Below are 23,209 nucleotides of genomic sequence, written 5' to 3' on the forward strand. Positions count from 1 at the left end.
AAGTTTGAGAGATTGAGCATTTCAGATGCCTCAGAGAAGTGGTGGAATGCCGAAAAAGAAACCAAAATTCTTTGCTTGCAATTTTGTGTATGATAATAAGCTTTCCAAAAGAATAACACGCTTCAATAACGAGGTCCTTTTTGAAATGCTGATTATTTATATTGCATGTAACCATAATACTGATCTAGTTGCAGAAAAATACAACCATTGTTTTCTGAATTTACTGGATCTTTCCTGAAAATGTATTTACAGAACAGTTGAGCGATTGCAAGTTCAAAATTCTTACTTCGCCGAGGAAGATGAGGCATTATGCAAGTGATAAGAAACTGACTTTTTGGCTTATTTGTTTCAAGTTACCTTCCTCCTAATCCACGTACAGTCAGTTCAGAATTCATCAGTCCAAAAACTGCAGTGCAGATTATTTCTATGTAATTACTAGCATCCATATAGCATTCGTGGACTCCGTGGATAACTGCAATCAGATCATAATCAACATCATAAGTTTTACAACTTTACCCCATTTCAGGTGAAATCAAATCTTGTTTTTCCACAGAAATGTAATTTGGACAGATAAGCATTGCTTTAATCGAAATGGAAGCATCAATCTTCAAAACTATCACTTTTTTAAGCGAAAAAAAAAAAAGGCTCATCCTCAGTAACAATTTTCTATAAATGTGCAATGTAGCATTTTTAGAAATTGATTGGTTTTTCCTATTTTATACATCAGTATACTGAATGGTAATTGATGTTTTTGTTAATTTTGAATGGCATTATGTCTGAATGTTTTGGCATCTGATAGTATTTTTACCAATATAGTTGCAACCAGATGCAACTACCCAGTTGTAAGATAGTGGTTGAATGCTGAAATCCTTAATAGGTGAATTGATTTCCAAGGATTTGTTGAATTTCTCTCTATATCATCTGACATGACTTTTGACTTTTTTTATGGAGTTCCTCACATTCTTTTATGTTTCCTGTAGACGCAGCAGATCTTTACTAAGCAATTCAAGAAGCTTTGTTCTTGATGTTACTAGTGATGAATTGGATTGCATGTATGCAATCCAATTCATCACTTGTCACTTTGTGTTATATACAGCCACATCACTTGTCACTATATACCACATCACTTGTCACTTGTTCATCATTTATAACTGTAGAATGTTGAACTTGTTATTAGAAGAATAGAACTTTGCATAGATGTCGAAAGTATTCATTTTGAACAAAATTTTTACACACTTCAGTTAATGTATTATTTACCACTTTTCAAAATTTAATAACATTTAACAAAAAGCTAATAACCTTTTATGATGTATATTTTTTCCTATTTTGTAAATATATACATATATATATATATATATACGCCATTTCTATTAATTCCTTATCATATGTTACCTGCTTAGTGTTTGATTATAAATATATATATACATGCTATCTACTAATAAGTATTTGGATACCTGTGATAAAAGAGATAAACAAAATTTATTCATTTTCAATAGTTGGTAGGGCCTACACCTAAGGCAATTACAACCTTAACCCTCTGGGGCATGCTATCAAATATATCCTCATTCTATCAAATATTCCATCGAAATTTGCTCTAGTTTATCTAACAGAAAATTGGATACCCGTTTAAGAACTGGTCATACTAGACTTACTCATAGGCATTTATTGTTGGGGGAGTTCGCCCTTTGATGCACAATATGCTAATGCCTAACGACAGTTCGGCACATTCTTAGAGAGTGTCCACGTTTTAATTCTCAACAAATTCATTGTTTTCAATCTTCTCACATTATTTTAAAAGACATCCTTCATAAAGTGCATCATCTTTATCTTTTTACCTTTTTAAAAATGATGGTTTCTTCTATCTTATATGAGTATTGTTCATTCTTTTTTAATGTTTCAAAGCCTATACAAAGGGTTTTTTTTTTTTTTTTTAAATCCAGAATAGAATATTTCAAACATTGAGCAGAATTTTTAATTAGCCTTTCAAAATATGACCATACGCCTTTTTATGAATCATATGTATGCATAGAGCTTATGGTTGGCGCTGCATAATCAGAAATGGTTTTAGCGCCAGTAAACTCCATCAAACTCAAACCTGGGACATGCTTTGCTCCAGTGTTTGGATCACGGACAGTGGTATTTTCTTCCATCCGATTTAGAAAAGATATGCAAGTTCTTTCAACGATTTTGAACGGTTGCTGCACCCCTTAATTCACGATCCAACTCGTCGCAGAGGATTTCTGTAGGATTCAACTCTGGTCTATGGGAAGGCCAGGCCAGTCGGTTCACCCCATTGTATTCATACCAATCCCTGGTATACCTCGCAGCATGACAAGTGACGTTGTCATCCTAGAAATAACAATAATCCAACCCGTAAAATTTCCACAGCTTAAGAAGCACATTGTTTTCTAGAATGAGTATATATATATATATATATATATATATATATATATATATATATATATATATATATATATATATAGGAGTCGGCGTTGAGCTCACCATGAATTGAGATCAAGGGTCCCAGTCCATACCACGAGAAACATCCTCAGACCATAATTCCACCTCCTCCAAACTTTATTGTTCGCACAATGCATCCTGGCAAAAGGTGTTCTCCATGCATATGCCAAACCCAGACTCTGCCATCCGAATGGTAAAGATAGAACCCTGATTCATTATTCCAGAGAACCTGTTTTCACTCTTTTACGGTCTAATTGCAGGTCTCCCGGATCGAAGCACATTCCGACAATCACCACCAAGCTTACATTTCTTAATCACAAAAGCTACTGTTGATTTTGGAATGTTTAACTCACTAAATATGTGTCCCTTAAGGATCGACCATTTCTATGAATATATATATATATATATATATATATATAATCCTTAAATAATCTTTAAAAGAGACAGCAAAACAATTCGTTCTAACGCCAGTCTCAGGTTAAAAAAATAGTCGAAGTCAATAAATTTGTCTTTTAATATCCCAGCAAATTTTGCAGATATAATAATAGAGCTTTCTGTGTATATAAATGAGTATTAGAAAAACATTTTACTCACTGCCGTTTTTTCGCTGCGGGGACCATATAAACATTTAATTTTTGTAACTTTCTAGTTTCAACCTCTAAAAAAACCGAAGTGTTTTCATACATTTGGATACTTATTTTATGAATGTAATCGGAAAAATAGGTCTAAGGGTAATAGTTAAGGGAATAAACGCTTGTTCCCCTTATTTGGAACACCTTGTAAATTATATCTTTAGTTTCAGAAACGACAGTTGTCTTTGAATTGTAGCTTATTTATTTTTTAGATTTCAATAAATTCTAAAAATTTATAAAAATGAACTTCATGTAGAGATAAATTGTCATACTTTTATCATGTAGGCATATGCAACAGAAAAAATAAAATTAATTTTATATATTTTTGCTATATATCAAGAAAGGCTGCGATTGTTAAATTTGTTGTGTTTATTTACATCATTGTTTGTTCACTTTTCAATTTATATTGATTTATCATGAAAACTATTATACGAGTTTTTCATTGGTAACTTGAAATATTTTATTTTACTGTTAACACAATAGTAAATTTCTAAAAATAATTGCTGACATGCATGACTCGCCTGACAACAATACTGTCAATTTTCATAAAGTGGTATAGCTCAAAATCTATGAGAATTATCCTTAAATTTTTATAATTAGTTTCTGCTTATAATTTTGTTTATCTTTTTTCTAATCTCAAAAGCAATTTTTATAGGCCAAATTTTCATATTCAATATTCTGAGAAGAAACTTGTATTCTAGTGTTTTAAGTAAAATCTACATTTTGATTTCAGTAAATCGAAGTAACAAAAAAAAGTTTCCACTTTTAATTTTAATCCATTCTTTAGAATAAAATTTTGAAGAAAATTTATTTAAATATCTCTAATATTTTATACTAAATTATTATTCATTGAATTCGTAACAAAGTGGTCTTTCTAATACAAATTCAGACAAAATTTCGTAAAATTGATTAAATTTGTGATCGATTTAAAATGTGTTATCATATTTATAGGAAATTTAACTACAGAAGAAGCTGTTCTAGAGTGGTTAAAAGACCTGCAAACTTCAGACGAAATTGAAGCAGTATCTGATAAAGTTATTGAGTTAATGATTGACAAGTGTGACTATTTGGCTGTTTTATTTTGTAAGTTTTTTTTTTTTTTTTTTCAATATTTTTCTACTGCAATTTATATAAGTGAATGCTTTTAAAGTAACAAAGAAATGATATTTTTCTATTACCGTATAGAGATTTTTTCATTTGGTAGACATTTTTTTCTCTTTTGCCTTTAACATTTTTTTTTTTCTTTAGCTTTGTATTTTATCACGATTAAAAATCCTAAAGCAAAACAAAATCTTAGTGTTTTTATGGTATTGTTTAGTGCTTATTTTCTCCGTCTTTTTTCGTTATTACCACTGTGCAGTGGCTTGAGGCCCCGTGCCAAGGAGGTCCCCGAGTAAAGAAATCTATATATACAGGGTGGTCAAAAAAAAACTTCCCCTATATATGAAACCCTAGTGGCCTATCCGCTCAACCAATCGAACCAAAATTTCAGACGTGGTTGTTTGAATGTATGCGCTGGAGATTGTGATGATTCTAAACAACGCAGAGCTCACGGTTACGGTTACAGTGAGAGAATTTCGAAATTTTCGACTGGCAACACCCACTTTTTCCTTGCTCAAATTGATCAGCGTATTGAAAAACCGCAAATGGCGTTGGAACGATTAGCATGTGACGAAAATTGCCGTCGTAAAGCATTTGCTAAGAAGAGCATTATAAAAAACTAATGACAACACAGAGAGGAAAGAGAATAAAAGCTTTTATTGGAATGGAAAGTTGTAATTACAGGTTTTCAAGGTGTTCACCTTCGCAGACGACAACGCATTGCTTTCGGGAGATTGTGGACAACAATGTCGAACGTAGCATGAAAGGAGGAATCTGCATAACTTCACGTGTTATGGCATCTTGCAATTCTGACAAAGTTGCAGAATTCTGTTATTCCTGAATTGCAGCAACGAAATGTCATTAGGGACATTGTATGGATGCAAGATGGGGCTCCTCCACACGTCGCCCAATGTGTTCGACCAGTGCTGCAACAACACTTTGGTGATAGAGTCATCTCTAGTAACTTTGCAGTTTCGTACCCACCGCGATCCCCCGACTCACTCCTATGTAAGGTAAGGTGTACACGCCTAGTCCACGAGATGTGTCAGAATTGCAAGATGCCATAACACGTGAAGTTATGCAGATTCCTTCTTTCATGTTACTTTCGGCATTGTTGTCCGCAATCTCCCGAATGCAATGCGTTGACTCCTGCAAAGATGAACACATTGAAAACCTGTAATTATAACTTTCCATTCCAATAAAAGCTTTTTTTCTCTTTCCTCTCTGTGTTGTCATTAGTCCTTTATAATGCTTTTCTTTGCAAATGCTTTACGGCGGCAATTTTTGTCACGCGCTAATCGTTTCAACACCATTTGTGGTTTTTCAATACGCTGATCAATTTGTGCAAGGAAAAGTGGGTGTTGCCATTCAAAAATTTCAAAATTCTCTCACTGTAACCGTAACCGTGAGCTCTGCATTGTTTAGAATCATCACAATCTCCAGCGCATACCGTCAAACAACCATGTCTGAAATTTTGGTTCGATTGGTTGAGAGGATAGGCCGCTAGGGTTCCATATATAGGGGAAGTTTTTTTTTTTTTTTTTTTTTTTGACCACCCTGTAAATAGATATTTGTATGTTGGAGATTTTATTTTTAAAAACTTGAAAAATTAAACCTATTTTAAGATAATTATATCTTTATTTTTCAAACTCAGAAATTATTTATCAAATCGTTTATTTCTGACTAAATAAAAATGATTTTATTTTCTTTAAATCATGTGTTTCTGAGCATTATGATTTAAATCTAGGCAGTGATGAAATAATGATAAATGACGCCTTAAACAACATATGGAGGTATTCGTGCCTGTAGTCATCACTGCCATTGCAAGATTCTCTGTCATCGTATTTCATTTTTAAAAACGTCATAAAAACATATATACATTCTAATGTCTCCTAAGATCTGCATCCGAAATATCTATACACTCTTTGTTCGTCGTCTGTACGCCTCTAATTTAATGAAACTTTGAGTCTAAAAATGCTATAAAATATACTTATTTCTTTGAAATGTTTAACTCTCTGATTCCATAAGATAATAAAAACCTTGTAATTACAGTTGAGTTGGAGCTGGATAATATTGAGAGGGTTAAAAAAAAAAAAACTATCTTTTAACATAAGGGACTATTTATTATAGAAATCGGTGTTGTATCTAACCATTTTTGTGCTTTATGCAAATTCTGTACATAAAGCGTATCTAACTTGGATCTTAAATTTTAATAAGTGAATTCTTAGATATTGGTAATATTTTCAATTAACTATATAAAAACTTTAGCAGGCGGAAGCAATAAAAACAAGTAAGCAGCATCTGTTGACAAAGAAATATAATTTGAATTCAAATGGTTGCTTTAATTTTAAGACATAGTTTGTTAATGTGTTATAAAATATTGCAAAATTTGCCTTTATCTTGTGAATTGATTTTGTATGTTTAAAATCTTTAAAGCATAAATAAGTTAATTCAAGTCGTATAAAATACCTCTAACTTTAAAATAACAAGTATTTTACTTATATAACAATCAGTTAAGGTACTTAAATTTTTCGATTAATGAACTACAAAATTGTTTCAAAAAGCATGCTTGAAAGCAAGCATTTTAATGTGAAAATACGCCAAAGTAAATTTATGAAAATCCTTACAAGCATCCTGTAGAAAATGAAAGAAATAAGAGAGTAAATAAGATATTTGGGCGGTTAAAACAAAAATAGCCAAATTATACTCAAACGTTCATATTTTTGATTAATAATTTTATTTATTTATTCAAAGGGTAACTTTCCAAGATGTCAAATAATCTAATCAGCCATAACAACAAAAAAATATCTAATTCGAGTTATTATTACTACAATAATAGTCATTATTACTTACTACTCGGGTTATTATTACTACAATAAATCGAGCCTATATTGATAACGAAGCCCAATTTAAGGCATTGTGAATATCAATTTTTGTCGATAAATATCACTGTAAGTTTCGGTTTATTGTAGGACACGATATCGATAAATCAAATTTTTAAATAACACAAAAAAATCGACTTATTTGTAGCATCGACTTTTTTCTCGATAAATCGAATATCGTCACAACTCTACTCATTACTGTATATATCATTGTCAAGAAATATTTCTCAATTTCTGATCCCATTCTTAGACTTTGCTTATAAATAACATCAGCCCGTAATGCTCATAACGTCTTTTTCTTTCTTAGTTTCTTTTTAAAAAATTCTATTGTTATATTTTGTAACTTTTATTTTAATCTCATATTACTTTTTTTCTTATTATCAGACAATGCTGATGATGCTGTTGCTAAAAAGGCATTAAACGAATTAGAAAATATTGACGATGAAAGTGATAAAGCTGGTATTCCACTTGTAAGAAGCGAAAGCAAAGTTATTGCAGACATGTATGGAATAGAAAACTTACCGGCATTGGTTTTCTTTGAAAATGGTGTGCCAAATGTCTATCCAGGTATGTACCATTGTGTTATTTAATTCTTTTATACTGTTCTCTAAAGATTTGGAAGATGTGATTCATTTTCTAAAGATATGAAATTCAAAAATATGCGTTTCTTTTGCTAGGCGATTTGTCATTGGAAGAAGAGGTTCTCAAATGGCTTCTAGAGCAACAAAGTTCTGATGAAATTGAAGATGTAACTTCCAAAGTTTTAGAACAAATGATTGCAAAGTCTGAACATTTAGCTGTTCTGTTCTGTAAGCAACCTCATGTTTCATTAAATAGTTATTTATAAAGTGCTATGTTTTTTAAAAATTTCTGTTGTAAAAATAACCAAATATATGTATTAAATAGTGTTTATCTATTACAGTTTTATAGAACATAAATAATTTTGAATTTTTGTTTTGCTTGTTGCGTAAATGATGCCAAAATAGAGATTCTTTTAATGGAAAAACTTTCCTGTTCTTTTATTGATAAGAGCAGTGGCAGATTTCCAATTAGACAGCTGCCTTGAGCTGCAAAATTGAGTGGAGGTCCCAGCAGGTCGATTTAAAAACTTTTATTTTCCTAATTCTAAATAAAGAAGTTTGTAAAAAATTCTAATATTAAGAATTATAAAATATTAGGACTATTAACATTTATCAAATATAATATATCAGGTTCCAATATATTTCAGTATGTTTATTTAGTTATAATAGCATTTATAAACGTTGATGATCTTCTGCTTCAATTATATTAAGTACAAGCTTGAACGTTGGAAAATCTGGAATCATAATAGATAAATAAATACATTTTCACAAAATTAAAAAAAAAAAAAGAGTAACATAAAATAAATCATTAACTTTGTTAAAAAAAATTAAAATAATGCGATGAAAGCTGAAACTAAACTGAATATGGCTGACTTTTCTTTTCTTTTTTAATTAAAATCATTACTTTTAGGAATTTTTTGAGATTTCATTTTTTAATATATTAACAAAATTGACCAGTTTATTGAAAGCGCAGCCTCATAATGTACACGGCCTTGGGCCACTAAATACCTAAATCCGCCACTGGACTTTAATTATTACACAGATAGTTGTTTCATTTATGTTCCTCTCGTGTTCAAGCTTTTCGTTTGTTCAGTCACAGAAGAAAAAGCATCCACTGAGCTTTATTCTAGTATATTTCATTCAATCATAAAAAGATATTATTGGATAGGAATTAACATACTCTTAAGGATATTTTGAAGTAAAAATTTCATAAGTGGCCGTTGTATATGGAAATAAGAACAAGTCTCAAAATTTCCAATGCCAATGTTCATTTTCTTCATAAGATCTTAAAACTGCATTAAAAATTATTCCCATAAATTAAATTTCCAGACCTATTTGTTTCGAAATTATGAGCTAAAAATTTTTTGATATTCTAATGATAAAATAAATTTTGAACTTTATTCATAGTTTAAAAAATAATATAGTTATTGATCTGAAAGTTTTTTTATGAAATATAAGGGCGCATTCATAAATTTCAGATGCTTCTGGGCATGCATTTTTTATGTCAAATATTATATTCCTCCTTATTGTAATGTAAAAAGGTATTAAAAATTGATATAGAATTTTAAAGAAATAAAAAAGAAATTGAACATATAAAAAATATAATTTCAAAATAATAATTGCTATTTTTATTTTTGGTGTGGAGTCTCTGTCTTTGTGGCAAGGTAATATTTTTACTCGCCGGCGCATAGAACGTCATTTACAAAATATTAGAAATCAATTAAATGAAATATATAGATTGTAATTTTACAGATGCTTTTAAAGTCCCAAGTAACAATAATGGTAACGAATTTAGAGAATGTTTAAATCTTATATATTTATATATATGAGATTTATATAAAAATATATTTAAATACGGAAACGACGTCTTAACAAAAAATGCCCTTTATCATTCAATTTAATCATAGTATAATAACGAAATCCATATTCTGGATAACTTTTCCCGTGATAAATCTGTTCATGACATCAAAACCGGTTGTTGCCGCAGGAAGTTTTAAACCTTGTACAATTTTAAATATTCTGGCAATCCCGTTGCATAATATTTCAGTGTTCATTGTTACCTTTAAAATGGTATTTTTAGTTCCCATATACGATGGCAGACTTCATCATAAAGTTGGATGGTTCTTTTTTAACCCTTGACTGTCCTTTATAGAGATAAAAAGGAACACCAGCAATAGCAAAATTTTATCGAAAATCTTTTTTTATTATTATTATTTTTTCCGCGATTGTATTTTGTTTAGAGAATACTTGGTTTTGTACGATTGTTCATATCACAACTTTTTATATTACAATGGAACCTCGCCTAATTTTACCAAATCTTACTTGTAATGCGAAACATTTGTTAAGGAAAACAGTTTTTTCCATTGGAATCCATGTTAAATGGAACAATGTGTACCGTTCCAAAAAAAATTGCCCAAGCAAATTTGTAATTTATTATTAAAAATCTTTTTTGCAAGAAATTTATCTAAAGACATTTGTTTAGCTGCATTTTAAAATTTAACGGAAATGAGGTACAACATTGCTGCCTGATATGGTGATGCTTCTCAATGTACGATGCAATAATTTTCCATGCTTACAGCATCTCTCTACTTTCACTGGAAGATTTATTCTCAGCTATGGCTGTAGATACAGTATTAGACAAAGTATTGTCGATTAAGGCTTCATAGACACCATATACGTGCTGCGTGGAATCGCATTCGGCAACACTTCGTCCAGGCAGAAATAAGAATTATCTTCAAATAAATGCTCAAGACAGACTCATACCCGAAGTACACGCAAATCTTGCATGTGACTTCACGATGTTTCCTCATCACTCTTTTTGAAAACACACCGCTGGTTAAAAGACTTTTTTTAAATATATTTTTTTACTCTTTATGTAGATCACTAATGGGAGGTACTTGTTAAACGAGGTATGACTTAATTTTTAAATAATGTAACATATTTTTGTAAGAATTGGAAGTATTGATGCAAATTTTTAGAATCTATAAATTTTTATAGGTTCTCAAAGCTTATTAATAATTTTGTATATGTTTGTGCATCTACAGATGACAAAGATGACCGCAAATCAAAAGATGTATTAAGAGCACTTGAAAACATAGATGACGATGCTGACATTGAATATGATATGCCTTTTGTTCGTATTGACGATAAGGAACTTGCAGCTGAATATGGATTATCTGAATCTGATTTGCCAGTGCTATTGTACTTTGAGAAAAAAATTCCATCTATTTATCAAGGTAAGTTATTAAATTGTATTTTAAAGCTTGTAAATTGATTTGATGTATCTAATTTGCATCATTATGCCGTTTTCTCTTTTTCCTTTAAGTTAATATTTATCTTCCACAACAATAGCAATTTATCTTTGAAACTGGCATATTTGTTGACATAATTTTGATATAAAGTCGACATGTGAGATTATAAATAAATAATTGCTGGCGCATAAACGCCAGCATATAAATGTGACTTTATAGTTTTATTTATACTGAAAGTTGCTGACAAAATGCTAGTAAGCTCTTGCAACTTTTCTTAAAAGCAAAAAAGAAAAGTTTTCTTCGTTCAGCAAGATATCGATCATGGAGAAAGCTTTAATTTCTGAAATAATCTACTCAATTTCATCGGAACAATGGTCACCAGTGGTTAAGATCATTTTAAAGCTCAATACAGTAGAAGTGAATTGTTAAATTATTTAAATAAAGATGACTTTCACTCGTTGTCAGATGAAATGATATTGGATGGAAATTTCAAAAAAATTAGTTGAGATTTTGAATATTTGATTGTGATAATCAAAATGGAAAAAAATAGCAATTGTTAAAAATATATATTTGTTAAAATCTCATATAAAGTTCTTTTTAAAAAAATCTTCAAATTAACTTTAAATGATAGAAGAATGGACGATTTTAGTATCGAATTGAATTTAGTGTAAAATTTAATATAATTCTTTTCTATGGTTGTCAGTCGTTTTCTTTTATTTATGAACTGTAAAGTGAAAATAATACAGATTTTTCTTATTTATAGGAGACCTTACCAATGAGCAGCAAGTATGGAAATGGTTGCATCTCCAATTGACTTCTGATGGTATTGAAGAGGTTACTGAAAAAATTCTGTTCAATTTGGTTGCCCACAATGATTTTGTTGCTGTTTTGTTTTGTAAGTGAATATTTTATTCTTAATAAATCATTATTTGATAAAGTATAAACTCACAGCCTCTTTTAAACAACTTTATTATAAAAATATCCCTTCTCTAAGATAAAATAGTAAATGTCAACGATCCATCCAAGGAACATATGTGATTTAAATTGAGTAATTGAGTGAATCGATAAATTGACTAATATTGCTTGGCCCTTTATTGTATATGTATGCCATTGTATATTTCTTTTAGATTGGCGGCCACTGTCGGCTTAGTATTGGCTTAGTATATTTTCTAAATCTGTATAATAATAGAATAATCAGCATTTACATCTTCTGATCAATCATATTGAACATCCTTTTGACTACCTGTACCAGTTATTCGAATCATCATAAGTGTTTGATGATGTGATAGTTCAATTTTCACTTCTTCAGTCTCTCGTTATATTTTTCTTTTATTTGCAACAATTCTCACTGGATAGCTATGACATTAAATGCTGATTTTTTTCATGGATGGCAATGCTGTAACATTCATTTTTTGTTGCTGAGACATCATCGTTAAAGTAACTTGTAAAAACTAAAAATATGCCATTTTAGAGATTTTATCAGATTCGTCTTGCCTAATTTACGATATCAGTTTCCTGAAATTCTTCTGGTAATTTAAAATGGTTGTTTTACTTAATTTTATTAATAAAAGTTTTATGTGATAAAATATTTTTCATCTTTTTCTAAATATATAATCTGAAATTATTTATTTAAAAGAATGGATATTTTAATTGCATTTTGCCTTTATGAGTAATTAAGTAAATTTTTATGTTTACTTGTTCTTATTCTAGATGATCACAAATCAAAGAAAAGTGCTAAGGTTTTAAAAGAACTTGAAACAATCGATGATGATGCAGATGAGTATGACATTTTAATAGTAAAGAGCGCCAACTTCGCTACCGAAAAATATGGTTTGAAAAAACTTCCAGCCCTTATTTTCTTTAAAGAAGGAAGTCCAACTGTGTATGAAGGTAAAAAAGGTTCTTAGATTTCTTTTAAACTGACAATGTATGATATTATTTTAAAACACATTTGAATACTAAACTTGTTAAAGAATTTAAAGTATTTGGTTTAGAGGTGTTTTTTTTTTCCCTTAATTTTAGTGAATAGGATTCACATGTCAACAATGTCCTAAGCTCGAAAATTTATTAATGAGCACATAATTTCATAGCATTGAAATTTATAATTTCATTTCATTTCAGTAAAAATAACAAAAATTCTGGCTAAATTTAAAAGATAACTTTCAAAATTCATAAATGTCATTTGACTATCAATATTAGAGAGGTAAAAACTAAAACTGTTGCATTTGCCGTGATGATGACAAATTAAAACAAAAAAAAAATCGTGTACAATTATTTTTTTTCAACATAATTATTTTCTGGGTGAATTTTTAACACTTCAATTTTAAAAAGGAAAAAAAAAAAGTAAACTCATTAAACTTGTCAGAATAAACAATTATAAAAGTCCAATCCTGAAACAAACAAAAAAATTAATTTTAGTTCAAATAGAGATTTGATCATCATATCCGCAATTTGATCTTCTATGGATACCTGTTTCCCCAATAATTGTTTTCCAAATACCTTCTGTCCTATAAAAAATATTTGATGCTGATTTATTTTGTAACACAGTAAATATCAAACAAATAGTAACAAATCTGTTATCAGTTTGTAGCACTAGTATTCTATCTATTAGCTTTTTATACTATATTTTGTGTTCTTTGAGTTAAAAAATTGTTTGTTGATTATTTTTCAGGCAATCTCATGAAAGAGGAAGAAGTGTTTGAATGGTTGATAAGTATGTTAGCAAATGATGAAATAGAAGATATCAATGAAAATACATTGGATAATTTAATCGACACTAATCCATATGTTACAGTTTTCTTTTGTAAGTAATGTTTTCGGTTTTTCTTTTTCGAGACTAATAATAATTGTTTTAAAGTAATATTTCAGAAACAGTTATAAATATCATAAAATGTTTGTATTTGATCGTCGTGTGTGTGTGTGTAATGATATTTTAACTCTGATTTCAATTTAATTAATTTCCAAGGTTTTATCTTAATTTAGCCCATATTAAGTTTATTCTCTTATTTCTTGATCCAATTCCACTTTCTCTACTTAATTAATTCAAGAGAAGCTTTATAAAATTGCTGAATCGGTTAAACGCCGACACACGCTCCGCTTGAAGGGATAGGAAAATGTCCAGAAAGTACATTCTTTTTAAAAGATCTCTGTGTTTCCCTTACTTGTGATTGACATGCATTAGAAATCCGTATCAGAATCTTATTAATATATTAGCACTATGAAGAAATATTTTCCCAATCAAAATCTCAGGTTGTATAAGACGAGGGATAATTTATTTCGTTTTTTTTCGACTTCTGCTTTTGTGTCGCACTGTGGCGGACGTGCCTTGTCCGCGTCTCTGCTTGTAAATAATTATGCGTTTCCGATGGATTCAAATGAATTTAAAAATGTAAAATGTCTCATCTATGTCTTCAAACCTGCCTTCTGCTTCAAACAAAATAATGCTTATATATATATATATATATATATATATATATATATAAAAGAATTTAAAGGTTTTAAAAGAATACATATGCTATAAAAAATTGCCTTTTTAAAACAATAGCGATTAAGATCTTGTAATGTTAATTTCTTCTTTTTTTAAATTTATGTTTGACTGTTCTTATTTATAAGATTAATTATGCCAGAATTCTGGAAAAGTGCATTTAGAAATGTTTAAAAGCTATGAAGCTTCTATTTTTTGTTTATAAAACTTCTGTTTCCTCTTATCAATTTTATGTAAATACATACGACTCAAATGGTACGTTACCTTTAAGACAAATGTACTTCTTTCATTTTCTGTCATCATAGTCTGTCAGGAAATTCTGGCAAATCCTAAAGATATTCTTAGAGCACTTTTGAGATTAATCGGAATGCTGAGCCACAATATAAGTCTAACATGCAGGAACTTCCAAGTGATGATTTAAATGCGAACTTTGTTGGTTTGGAAACCCATAAATTCTTATTTTTGACTTTTTTTAAAAAATTTTACTGTTTCTTTAGTTGAAATTTCGTTAATTTTTAATAGCTATATTATTATATTAATTGATGAAATTTATTTTATAGGGTCGCCAAATTTCAGACAAATTTTTCTTCAACAATTTTATTGATAGTTGCCTTTTATTTATACATTTAAGCTTAAGTTTTCCCCATTCTTTACTTTTTTTTTTTTTTGAATATAAATAGTGCCAAACTGAATTGCTGTATTCAATGTATAAGATTGCTTTATGTGAGAAAAATTATAGAGAAATATTATGATTTCTTTAAATTTTCTAGATGACAAAGATGCCGAAGTTAGTGAAAAGGTTCTTCGTGAACTGGAAAATATAGACGATGATACAGATCGACTTGGGATTCCTTTTGTTCGTATTGATGATGATTCAGTTGCAAAAGAATTTGGCATTCTTGATGAATTACCAATTTTAGTCTATTTTGAAAACAAAATTCCTAGTGTATATGAAGGTAATTTTATATTATTTTTATATTTTCAAATAAGATTTCAAATATAAAAATATATCTAAGGGAGGTAAAATGACGTAAAAATTTCTGCTCAGGTGATCTGATGAATGAAGAAGCAGTCTTGGCATGGATTATTAAACAGAAAGAAGAAGATACTATCGAAGAAGTGACAGACGAAATTTTAGAAGACATGATTAAAAAATTTGAATATGTTCTGGTATTCTTTGGTATGTATTTGCTGTATTTTGTACTATTACTTACATTTTCGTACGTAGCTAATTTTTCACAAGTGCTATCGGCTCTGTTTGCTATAAAATATCAAAATTTTATGTTTTTAATAACCTATTATATCTTTTATTTACCATTTTCGTTACACACTTTTTGAGCCAGAATGTCCCTGCTGAATTCTTATTCCATTGTAGATGTAAGAAAATTTTTAGGATGGTATGAGCCACTCAATAAAAAGAATCGGTGGCATGTCTGAAGGTAAGTTATCTAACATTGGAGCCCCGCGTTCGAAAACCTTGCAAACAATAAACTTTTGAACTTTCCTAATTATAATACTCCATTACATAGGTCATTCAAAGTCATACTGAAGTAACTCCCACCCTATAAAAGCATTCTGAGTAGTAAAATTACGGTCATTGCGACAGTAGGAGACAGGAAACTAAAGTTGGGCCTTATGCTTTTATCGATTTCGGTGTAAATCCTCCCATGAGAAGTGCACCCTGTTACTGGATCGACCCTACATCAATAGAATTGTGTCTAACAAAAAAGCGCGAACCGTACCTCTAATACGTCAGTTTCTCACCTTTATACTTGTGGCACCTTCGATAATGGACAGGCACTTCAAAAACTATACAGCCTCTTCTACGAATGCCGTCCCCCGCCCTCTAAAAAATAACCGAATGTTTTGAATAGCGCCAAAGTGGGGGGGGGGGATTGACAAATTTCGACAGGTCATTATTCCATACTTCCAATAGCTCCCCTGAGTTGACAACAGGGAATAGGGGAAAAAAATCTGATAACTGTTCAATTAAAAACAAAAATCTTGGTAAGTTCAAAGTAATTTATACGTAGAGAAATTTTTGATACTTTAGAAGAGTTCATTAATACAATAAACAATAATACAGTAGTATTCGAAGTTAAAAGCGCTCAGAATTCATTACAAGAAACGCCGTTCATTTTAAATTTATCGATTTAACATTTTAAGTTTAAAATATGGTAAAAAAATTAATATTATTAACAAATTATTGCTTGCAAAAACAACTGTTCTTGATCTTAAATACAATTAAATCTAAAATCCAAAGCTTTGCATAAAAATAAAAAAAATATTTGCGCATTTTTAGTGGATGCAAAACAGGTAACATAAAACTTAGACACTTCAAAAGACTTCATTGGACAAAGAATTCGATGGGAAAGATCGTATTCCAAACTAACAGAAAATAAAGTTGTACAAAAACTAATGAAGAAATTTAAATATTGTCGTATTTAGGGTTGCGTGTAGTTGTGGTTGACTCCAATTATTGCGACATGTTAGAAAAATAATTTTATTTACTTTGAAATTTAAGAAATTATGCAATTGATTTTGAGTACAAGCTTCACCGAGGCGAGTGCGCGAGCGTTCTAAAGAAAAAAAGGAGAAAATAGCTTTTAGAAGCATCGCGCGTATCAATACCCGGATGATGGGCAGCCCGCCTGTTACGTCACAGAAAGCCTTGACGGAGCCTGTAGTTTACAGATTCATATTGATATATGATTTATGATAAATATTCACTACTATGTATCCACCCGCAGTGACATAGGGAACGAAAATTACTTGGGAGTGAATGCAATCATAAGAAAAAAGTAATAACATATGAATTGAAAAATGAATTACAATATTATAGAACAAGAATTATAGAATATAAAAATATTTTTAATTTCCTCGCCCAGTCGCTTAGAAAAATGAACAACTCTGCAATATCGGTTATTTTTTATTTTTAGATTTAGAGTTACTATTTTGTTGCCAATTTCCGTTTGGCAAAGCTACTTTTGGTGCTGTTTCCAAAATTTCATAGGCAGATTTGCGTCTGTCAATAGTGACGGTTACATTGTTACCATTTATATCTATTACAAAATTTTTGTCTGTCCGAGATTTGACCAAGTGAGGTCCAGAAAAGGAGGAGTTAATGGTGGTCGAACTCTATCATTTCTAAGGAATATGTGACTGCATGAAGTTAAGGGTGGATTTACGAAAAATTTGGAATTTTCATGAAGAATGGGATTTGTTAGATTTTGTTTTTTCATTATTGAAACTAAATTTGTCACATAAGTGGGTGTTACAGTTGCATTCACAATAGAATCCTCACTAAAAAGATCAGATGGTAAACGCAATGTAGTGCCATATGCGAGTTGATAACTAGTAGCATTGAGATCATTTTTAATAGCAGTACGCAAAACTATGGGCAAAGTTTCTGTCCACTTTATATTTCCGTGAGCCATAAGATAACCTTTAAGATGTCTATGTAATCTTTCTATCATACCATTTGATTGTGGATGGTATGCAGCTGAATGTAGTCTGTGACTATCTAAAATATTCGTGAGTTCATGAAAAAGTGTAGATTCAAAATTTCGACTTTGGTCTGTAGTGATTGTTATTGGTGTTCCAAATCTAGATTCTAACCATGCACAAGTGCTCGTGCAGTGGTCTGGGCTGTCATATTAATTGTTGGAATCATCTCAAACTTTCTGTTGAATCGTAATACAATACTGATTGCCTTCAGAAATGGGAAGAAAATGAAATCGAGATGAATGTAAGAGGATCGAGCATCTGGTTCGGCAAAGGTGCTAAGAGAGGCTTTGGTGTACTGAAAAACCGTAGCACGTTAGCATTTCGCACATGCACCAATTCGATCTTTTATATCCGATTTCATTTTTGGCCATATGAATCGTTCGGTAGTTAAATTTGTGGTAGCTGCTGTACCAGGATGAGATAAAAAATGGACATTTTCAAAAATTATTTGTCGAAATGCCTTTGAAATGAACGGTCTGGGTTGGGTGCTTTTCATACTTGAAAAGTATTATGTATGTAAATCATTGCAGGGATGCTTTGAAAACGGCAATTGTTAATTTGACTTAAAAGGATGGACATTATTAGGATAAAGGACGCTGTTACGCGCTTGCATGTGTTGAATAAAGAATTACAGTATTAAATTTTTTCTTCATTGCAAAACTACCCATTTATTTTTAAAAATTGCGATTCCTTAAAGCTTACAAAGATATCTTTGATTGAATACTAGAAATAGAGGCCATCACTGGCTTGATAGTATGTTTGTAAACCCCACAAGTAATCTACTTCTTCCGATATCTTTCCCTTCAAGTAAACATTAAAAAAAGTTCGAAAATAAAGGAATTTTTTTTTTCAGTTTGTTATAAACTAAAAAGAAACTTGTTCTTTTATAGTTGTTAATGTATATATATATTGAAAAAATCATGTTATTTCTGCCAAGCTTCCTTGGAGATTTCTTCCCAAAAATTTCCTTTTCCTTTTGGCATATAGTTTTGTGCTATATTTTTCTTCTTTTTTATTTATAATTTGTTCTTTCAGCTCCTAATGAATGTCCGGATTGTGAAAAAATACTGCATGAACTCGAAAATATTGATGACGAAACTGATGATCATGGAATAATGTTTGTCACAACTGATGATATGACTTTGGCAAAGAAACAAGCGAAATTAACTAAATTCCCTGCTGTTGTTTTATTTAGAAATGGTGTACCTACTGTCTATAAAGGTAATATAATAAGAAAACCTTTAAGAAAAATATTAATTTCAAATATTATAAATATTTTGCTAGAGCCGTACTTTGTTCATTCCGATGTTTTAATATTGCTTTCTTTAATATCATATTTTGTTTTCTTAAGCTAATGAACATCTTTCATACATTCTACCTTCTGTGAAACATGTTCTTTTTCTTAATATTATTCTTTTACTGACTATATGCATGAGGGAAAGTTTAACAAAATTGACTTAATTGTGAAATATTGTCCTCATTGTGTGATATTTAATATATATAGTTAAGTATTCTTTTTTTCATAAATTTTATAATAATCATTTTTTTTAAACATAAATACTAAATTTCTGTCCGTAACATAGGTGATCTGAAGAATGAAGATGCTCTTTTAGCTTGGGTTACCAGTGAAGAAGCTCTTGACATTCCAGATAAAATAGAAGAAGTGAACATGAGAATGCTTGATAAGTTGCTGGAAACTTCTCCATATGTTGCTGTTCTCTTTTGTAATATATTATTTCTCATGAATTTTTCCTAGTTTTTTTTATAAAGGCCTTAGCAATTATATAATTAACTAAAAATAGGTTATTTTATTTCACCCAACTAGAATTTTAAAAAAAAAAAGGCTTATAACTAAGTGTATTTTTACAGTTTGTTTTATTTCGTTATTCTTTTCAGTGAAAGTCATATCCATGGGCAATTCTCAAATTTAATTACGTCATAGACTTGTGTGAAATAGTAAAACACTTTGGTTTTTACAATTCTTTTGTATTGTTTATAGTTTTATTTCATGCTTATTTAAATGAAAATTTTATGTCTTAAATGATTTATTACGGATATGTTATGCACTTTCATCTTTTTTCTGTAAATTACCATTTTCATATTGTAAAATAGATTTTTATTATCGTACGACTTTTATAAGATTATTTATAAATTTGAGATGACAATTTGGCCTTAAAATGTGCCCTTATTGGAGATTTGTCTATAGTATATAACATATTGAATAAAAATGCTAAATTACTGATGATTATGTAAATATATAGAATAATGTGTTTGCAAAATTTTAAGAATTTTAAAAATTTCATTGCATGTAAACTATTAGCCAGCTGGTCGACATCGGGAAAAAATGTTGAAATGTTTATGCTTGTTATTAAAGTTTTGCAAATTAATGGCTTTAATTTTTTTTAAAAAAATACTGACTTGATGTCCTGTGAATTTTTAAAATTAATTATTTTTATAATTAAACATTATATTTATTTATAAAGTTAAATTTTAAGTATTAAAGTAACTATTATTATTACATTAGTTGATTCTTCTGTTTTTTATGCAATTATGAAATCACTTTTTCGTTAAAACTGTACTTCGGAATAAAGAGAAATTTCTCAAGCGACTGTTCAGAGCTATATGCTGTTATCATTCCTTTTTTTAACACTGCAATACAATAAGGACTATATAGGATTTATATGTGGAGAATAGAATAATATGAGATGCAACAAAAATAGTATATAGGAATGAAATTTACATATGCTTTTGTTCTCTGATAACGAGCATATGACACAATATTTGTTTGTCTATTCTTTGTAATGTTTATTCATTAGTTAATCACTTCATTAAGAAATAAATTGGTTTGATCAAACTCTATTAAAAGTGTGTTTAACAGAAAAATATAAAATTTTGATGGCATTAAAATATTTTAATATTTTTATTCAGTTCCTCTATCATATTAGTTATATTTTGTAAAATATCCGTGCCATTCTAACATTTTAAAGAAAAGTTTCAATCCTTTGCTACAAAATCTGGCTAAGTTATGAATCTATGCTATATTTAGGCAGTTTCAATGACAACTTCAAAGAAGATCACCTAATGGACACTTTGTTGCACTCCAATCAAAACTATGCCAAGGCTGTCTTTGATCGGCCAGTCATAATAAAATTTAAAGCTTTGTTATTCAATCAGTTTAATCGCAGGAGTGTGATTTTTTTTTTTGTTTGTTTGTTTAAAATATTATTGTGTCGAGAATATTTTCTTATATAGGACTAATAGGACCGGATAACTGAAAAACTGGGCAAAATTGAGACTTCCTCATTTTTTGTACTGTGCATTGATTGACTAAACTGCATAATTTTATTTAGAGCATTTTAACTTTTAAAAGTATATGTTTATCGCAAATTTTTAGAATTTTTTTTAATTTAGAAATTATATATATATATATATATATACTGGGAAACGATTAGAGTGGAAATTCTGTATATTTTAAAGCAATAAGCTGCTTTATGCAACTTATATAAAGTTCATGAAATCCAAAAGAGGATACTGATGAACAAAGTTGAATTCTTAAAGTGATAATAAATAATATTTTTTTTTCTTTCAGACCAAGAAGATAACCCTCTTTGTGATAAGATTTTGGTTGAATTAGAAAACATAGACGATGATGCTGAAGAATATGATATCGATTTTGTAAAAATATCCGACAAAGAGATTTCAGAAGAATATGGCATTGTAGCATTCCCTACTCTTGTGTTTTTTAGAAAGCGTTTTCCACAGTTTTATGATGGTGAGATACTAGAAAATAATATTATTAAATTTCCTCATTTTAGTTGACTCTTTAAAAAATGCTTATATTTTCTAAAACACTCTTATTTATAACGCATTAACGCCATAATTATGATTTCTATGTTTATAATTAATATCCGCTTGGTAATAGCTATTTTCTTTTATTTCCTAGTGCAATTGATTTTCTGAAGTTATTAATATTTATTTTTAAAAAAAGGGTAATGTATGTCTTGCTTTTAAGTTAAAATGAACATGTTTGGACATTATGGATTAACTCTGAGAAATAGTATGTTAATAATTAAGTTTTCTGTAAAATCATTTTATTATTGATTGTTATTCATTTTTAAAATAATTTATCACTGGACTTGAAACAATTTTATGGATGTTACTTTCTATTACAAAATGTCATTAAAAAAAATTATTATTTTATTTTTAATAGCACATCGGTTTTAATAAATTTTCAAATTCAACTTCAGTATAGAAATGATATTTGGAAAAATTTAGAAATAGGGTATAGAAATGATGGAAAAATTTGTTGAAAATTATTTGAAATATCTAAAGGGCAGTTTCGGTTACATTCTTTTTTTCTAGTAATGTTTAGAAATTTCTGAATGAATCAAATCATAAGCAGTTCGATTTTTGCAAATTTTTATTTATCGCTCATAGAAATAAAATATATATTATATGCATCTGAAGTAAACTTTTAGCAGTCTGCTTCTTTGATGTTTGTATTTTCTTGATAACTTGTCACCAAAATGAATGTAGTTTTGCTTCATCTAAAAGAAATTAATTGCTTTATTATACAAATGTCTGCATTTAATTCTTGGTCCATTTCATTTGCTTCGGAAACATAAAACCTTCTTCTCTTACCTTTGGCTTGGTTACTTGAATTGGTTCTAATTTGTACTTGGATACTTACAGTGGTCTGAACAAAAGTGGAACTTGATGCAAGATTTATTGTCGCGACTTGAAATAAACTTCGTTCAACTAATAAAAATTCATTTCATTTCGTTACTTTTTATATTAAACAAATTTATGTACTAAGTACTGAAGGAATACATGAAAATGGTAAGTAATTGAGATGTTTTGAGAAAGTTTGTAAAGTCACAAAAAATCGTTAATAAATCAAAAATTAAAAACAATTGATTCGTACAGTTATAAGAGACTTTTCCCTTCATTTTTCCATGTTTTATAGCAAATTCCTTCATAATATCATCATAATTTCCTTTATCTAATTCGGATCCTATAGCTAAAATGTCTAATGTCTTAACTAATGCTCAAGTATTTTTTTTTTTTTTTTTTTTCAATTTTGTGAGAGATTTTGCTGCAAATACGGGAATTATTAAAGGCAATATAATTTTCAAGAACAGTAAAAAAAATTAAATGCATTTTAAATAAAGTATTTTTAAATAAATATTATAATATTATGATCCTGTAAGTTACAACTCGATGATAATTTTAATTTCATTGAATGAATCAATGCAATCAATATCATCTTGCAGAAAATTGCCGATGTACCATCGTCTGCGCAGAAAACTGC

General features: G+C 29.5%; 1 protein-coding gene across 1 annotated transcript in view; it reads left to right on the forward strand.

Annotated features, from left to right (window-relative positions):
* LOC129961093 (uncharacterized) overlaps positions 1-23,209 on the forward strand; it is a 130,784-nt gene that overhangs the window by 75,522 nt on the left and 32,053 nt on the right. Inside the window, exons 9-20 of the mRNA XM_056074913.1 lie at positions 4,044-4,175; positions 7,460-7,642; positions 7,753-7,884; positions 10,701-10,892; positions 11,671-11,802; positions 12,618-12,797; positions 13,579-13,710; positions 15,162-15,347; positions 15,440-15,571; positions 18,934-19,119; positions 19,482-19,622; positions 21,488-21,670. Of these exons, the coding sequence (XP_055930888.1) occupies positions 4,044-4,175; positions 7,460-7,642; positions 7,753-7,884; positions 10,701-10,892; positions 11,671-11,802; positions 12,618-12,797; positions 13,579-13,710; positions 15,162-15,347; positions 15,440-15,571; positions 18,934-19,119; positions 19,482-19,622; positions 21,488-21,670 (1,911 nt within the window). The remainder of the gene's footprint in view (positions 1-4,043; positions 4,176-7,459; positions 7,643-7,752; positions 7,885-10,700; positions 10,893-11,670; positions 11,803-12,617; positions 12,798-13,578; positions 13,711-15,161; positions 15,348-15,439; positions 15,572-18,933; positions 19,120-19,481; positions 19,623-21,487; positions 21,671-23,209) is intronic.

Source organism: Argiope bruennichi, chromosome X2 (assembly GCF_947563725.1).
Source record: "Argiope bruennichi chromosome X2, qqArgBrue1.1, whole genome shotgun sequence".
NCBI lineage: Eukaryota > Metazoa > Arthropoda > Arachnida > Araneae > Araneidae > Argiope > Argiope bruennichi.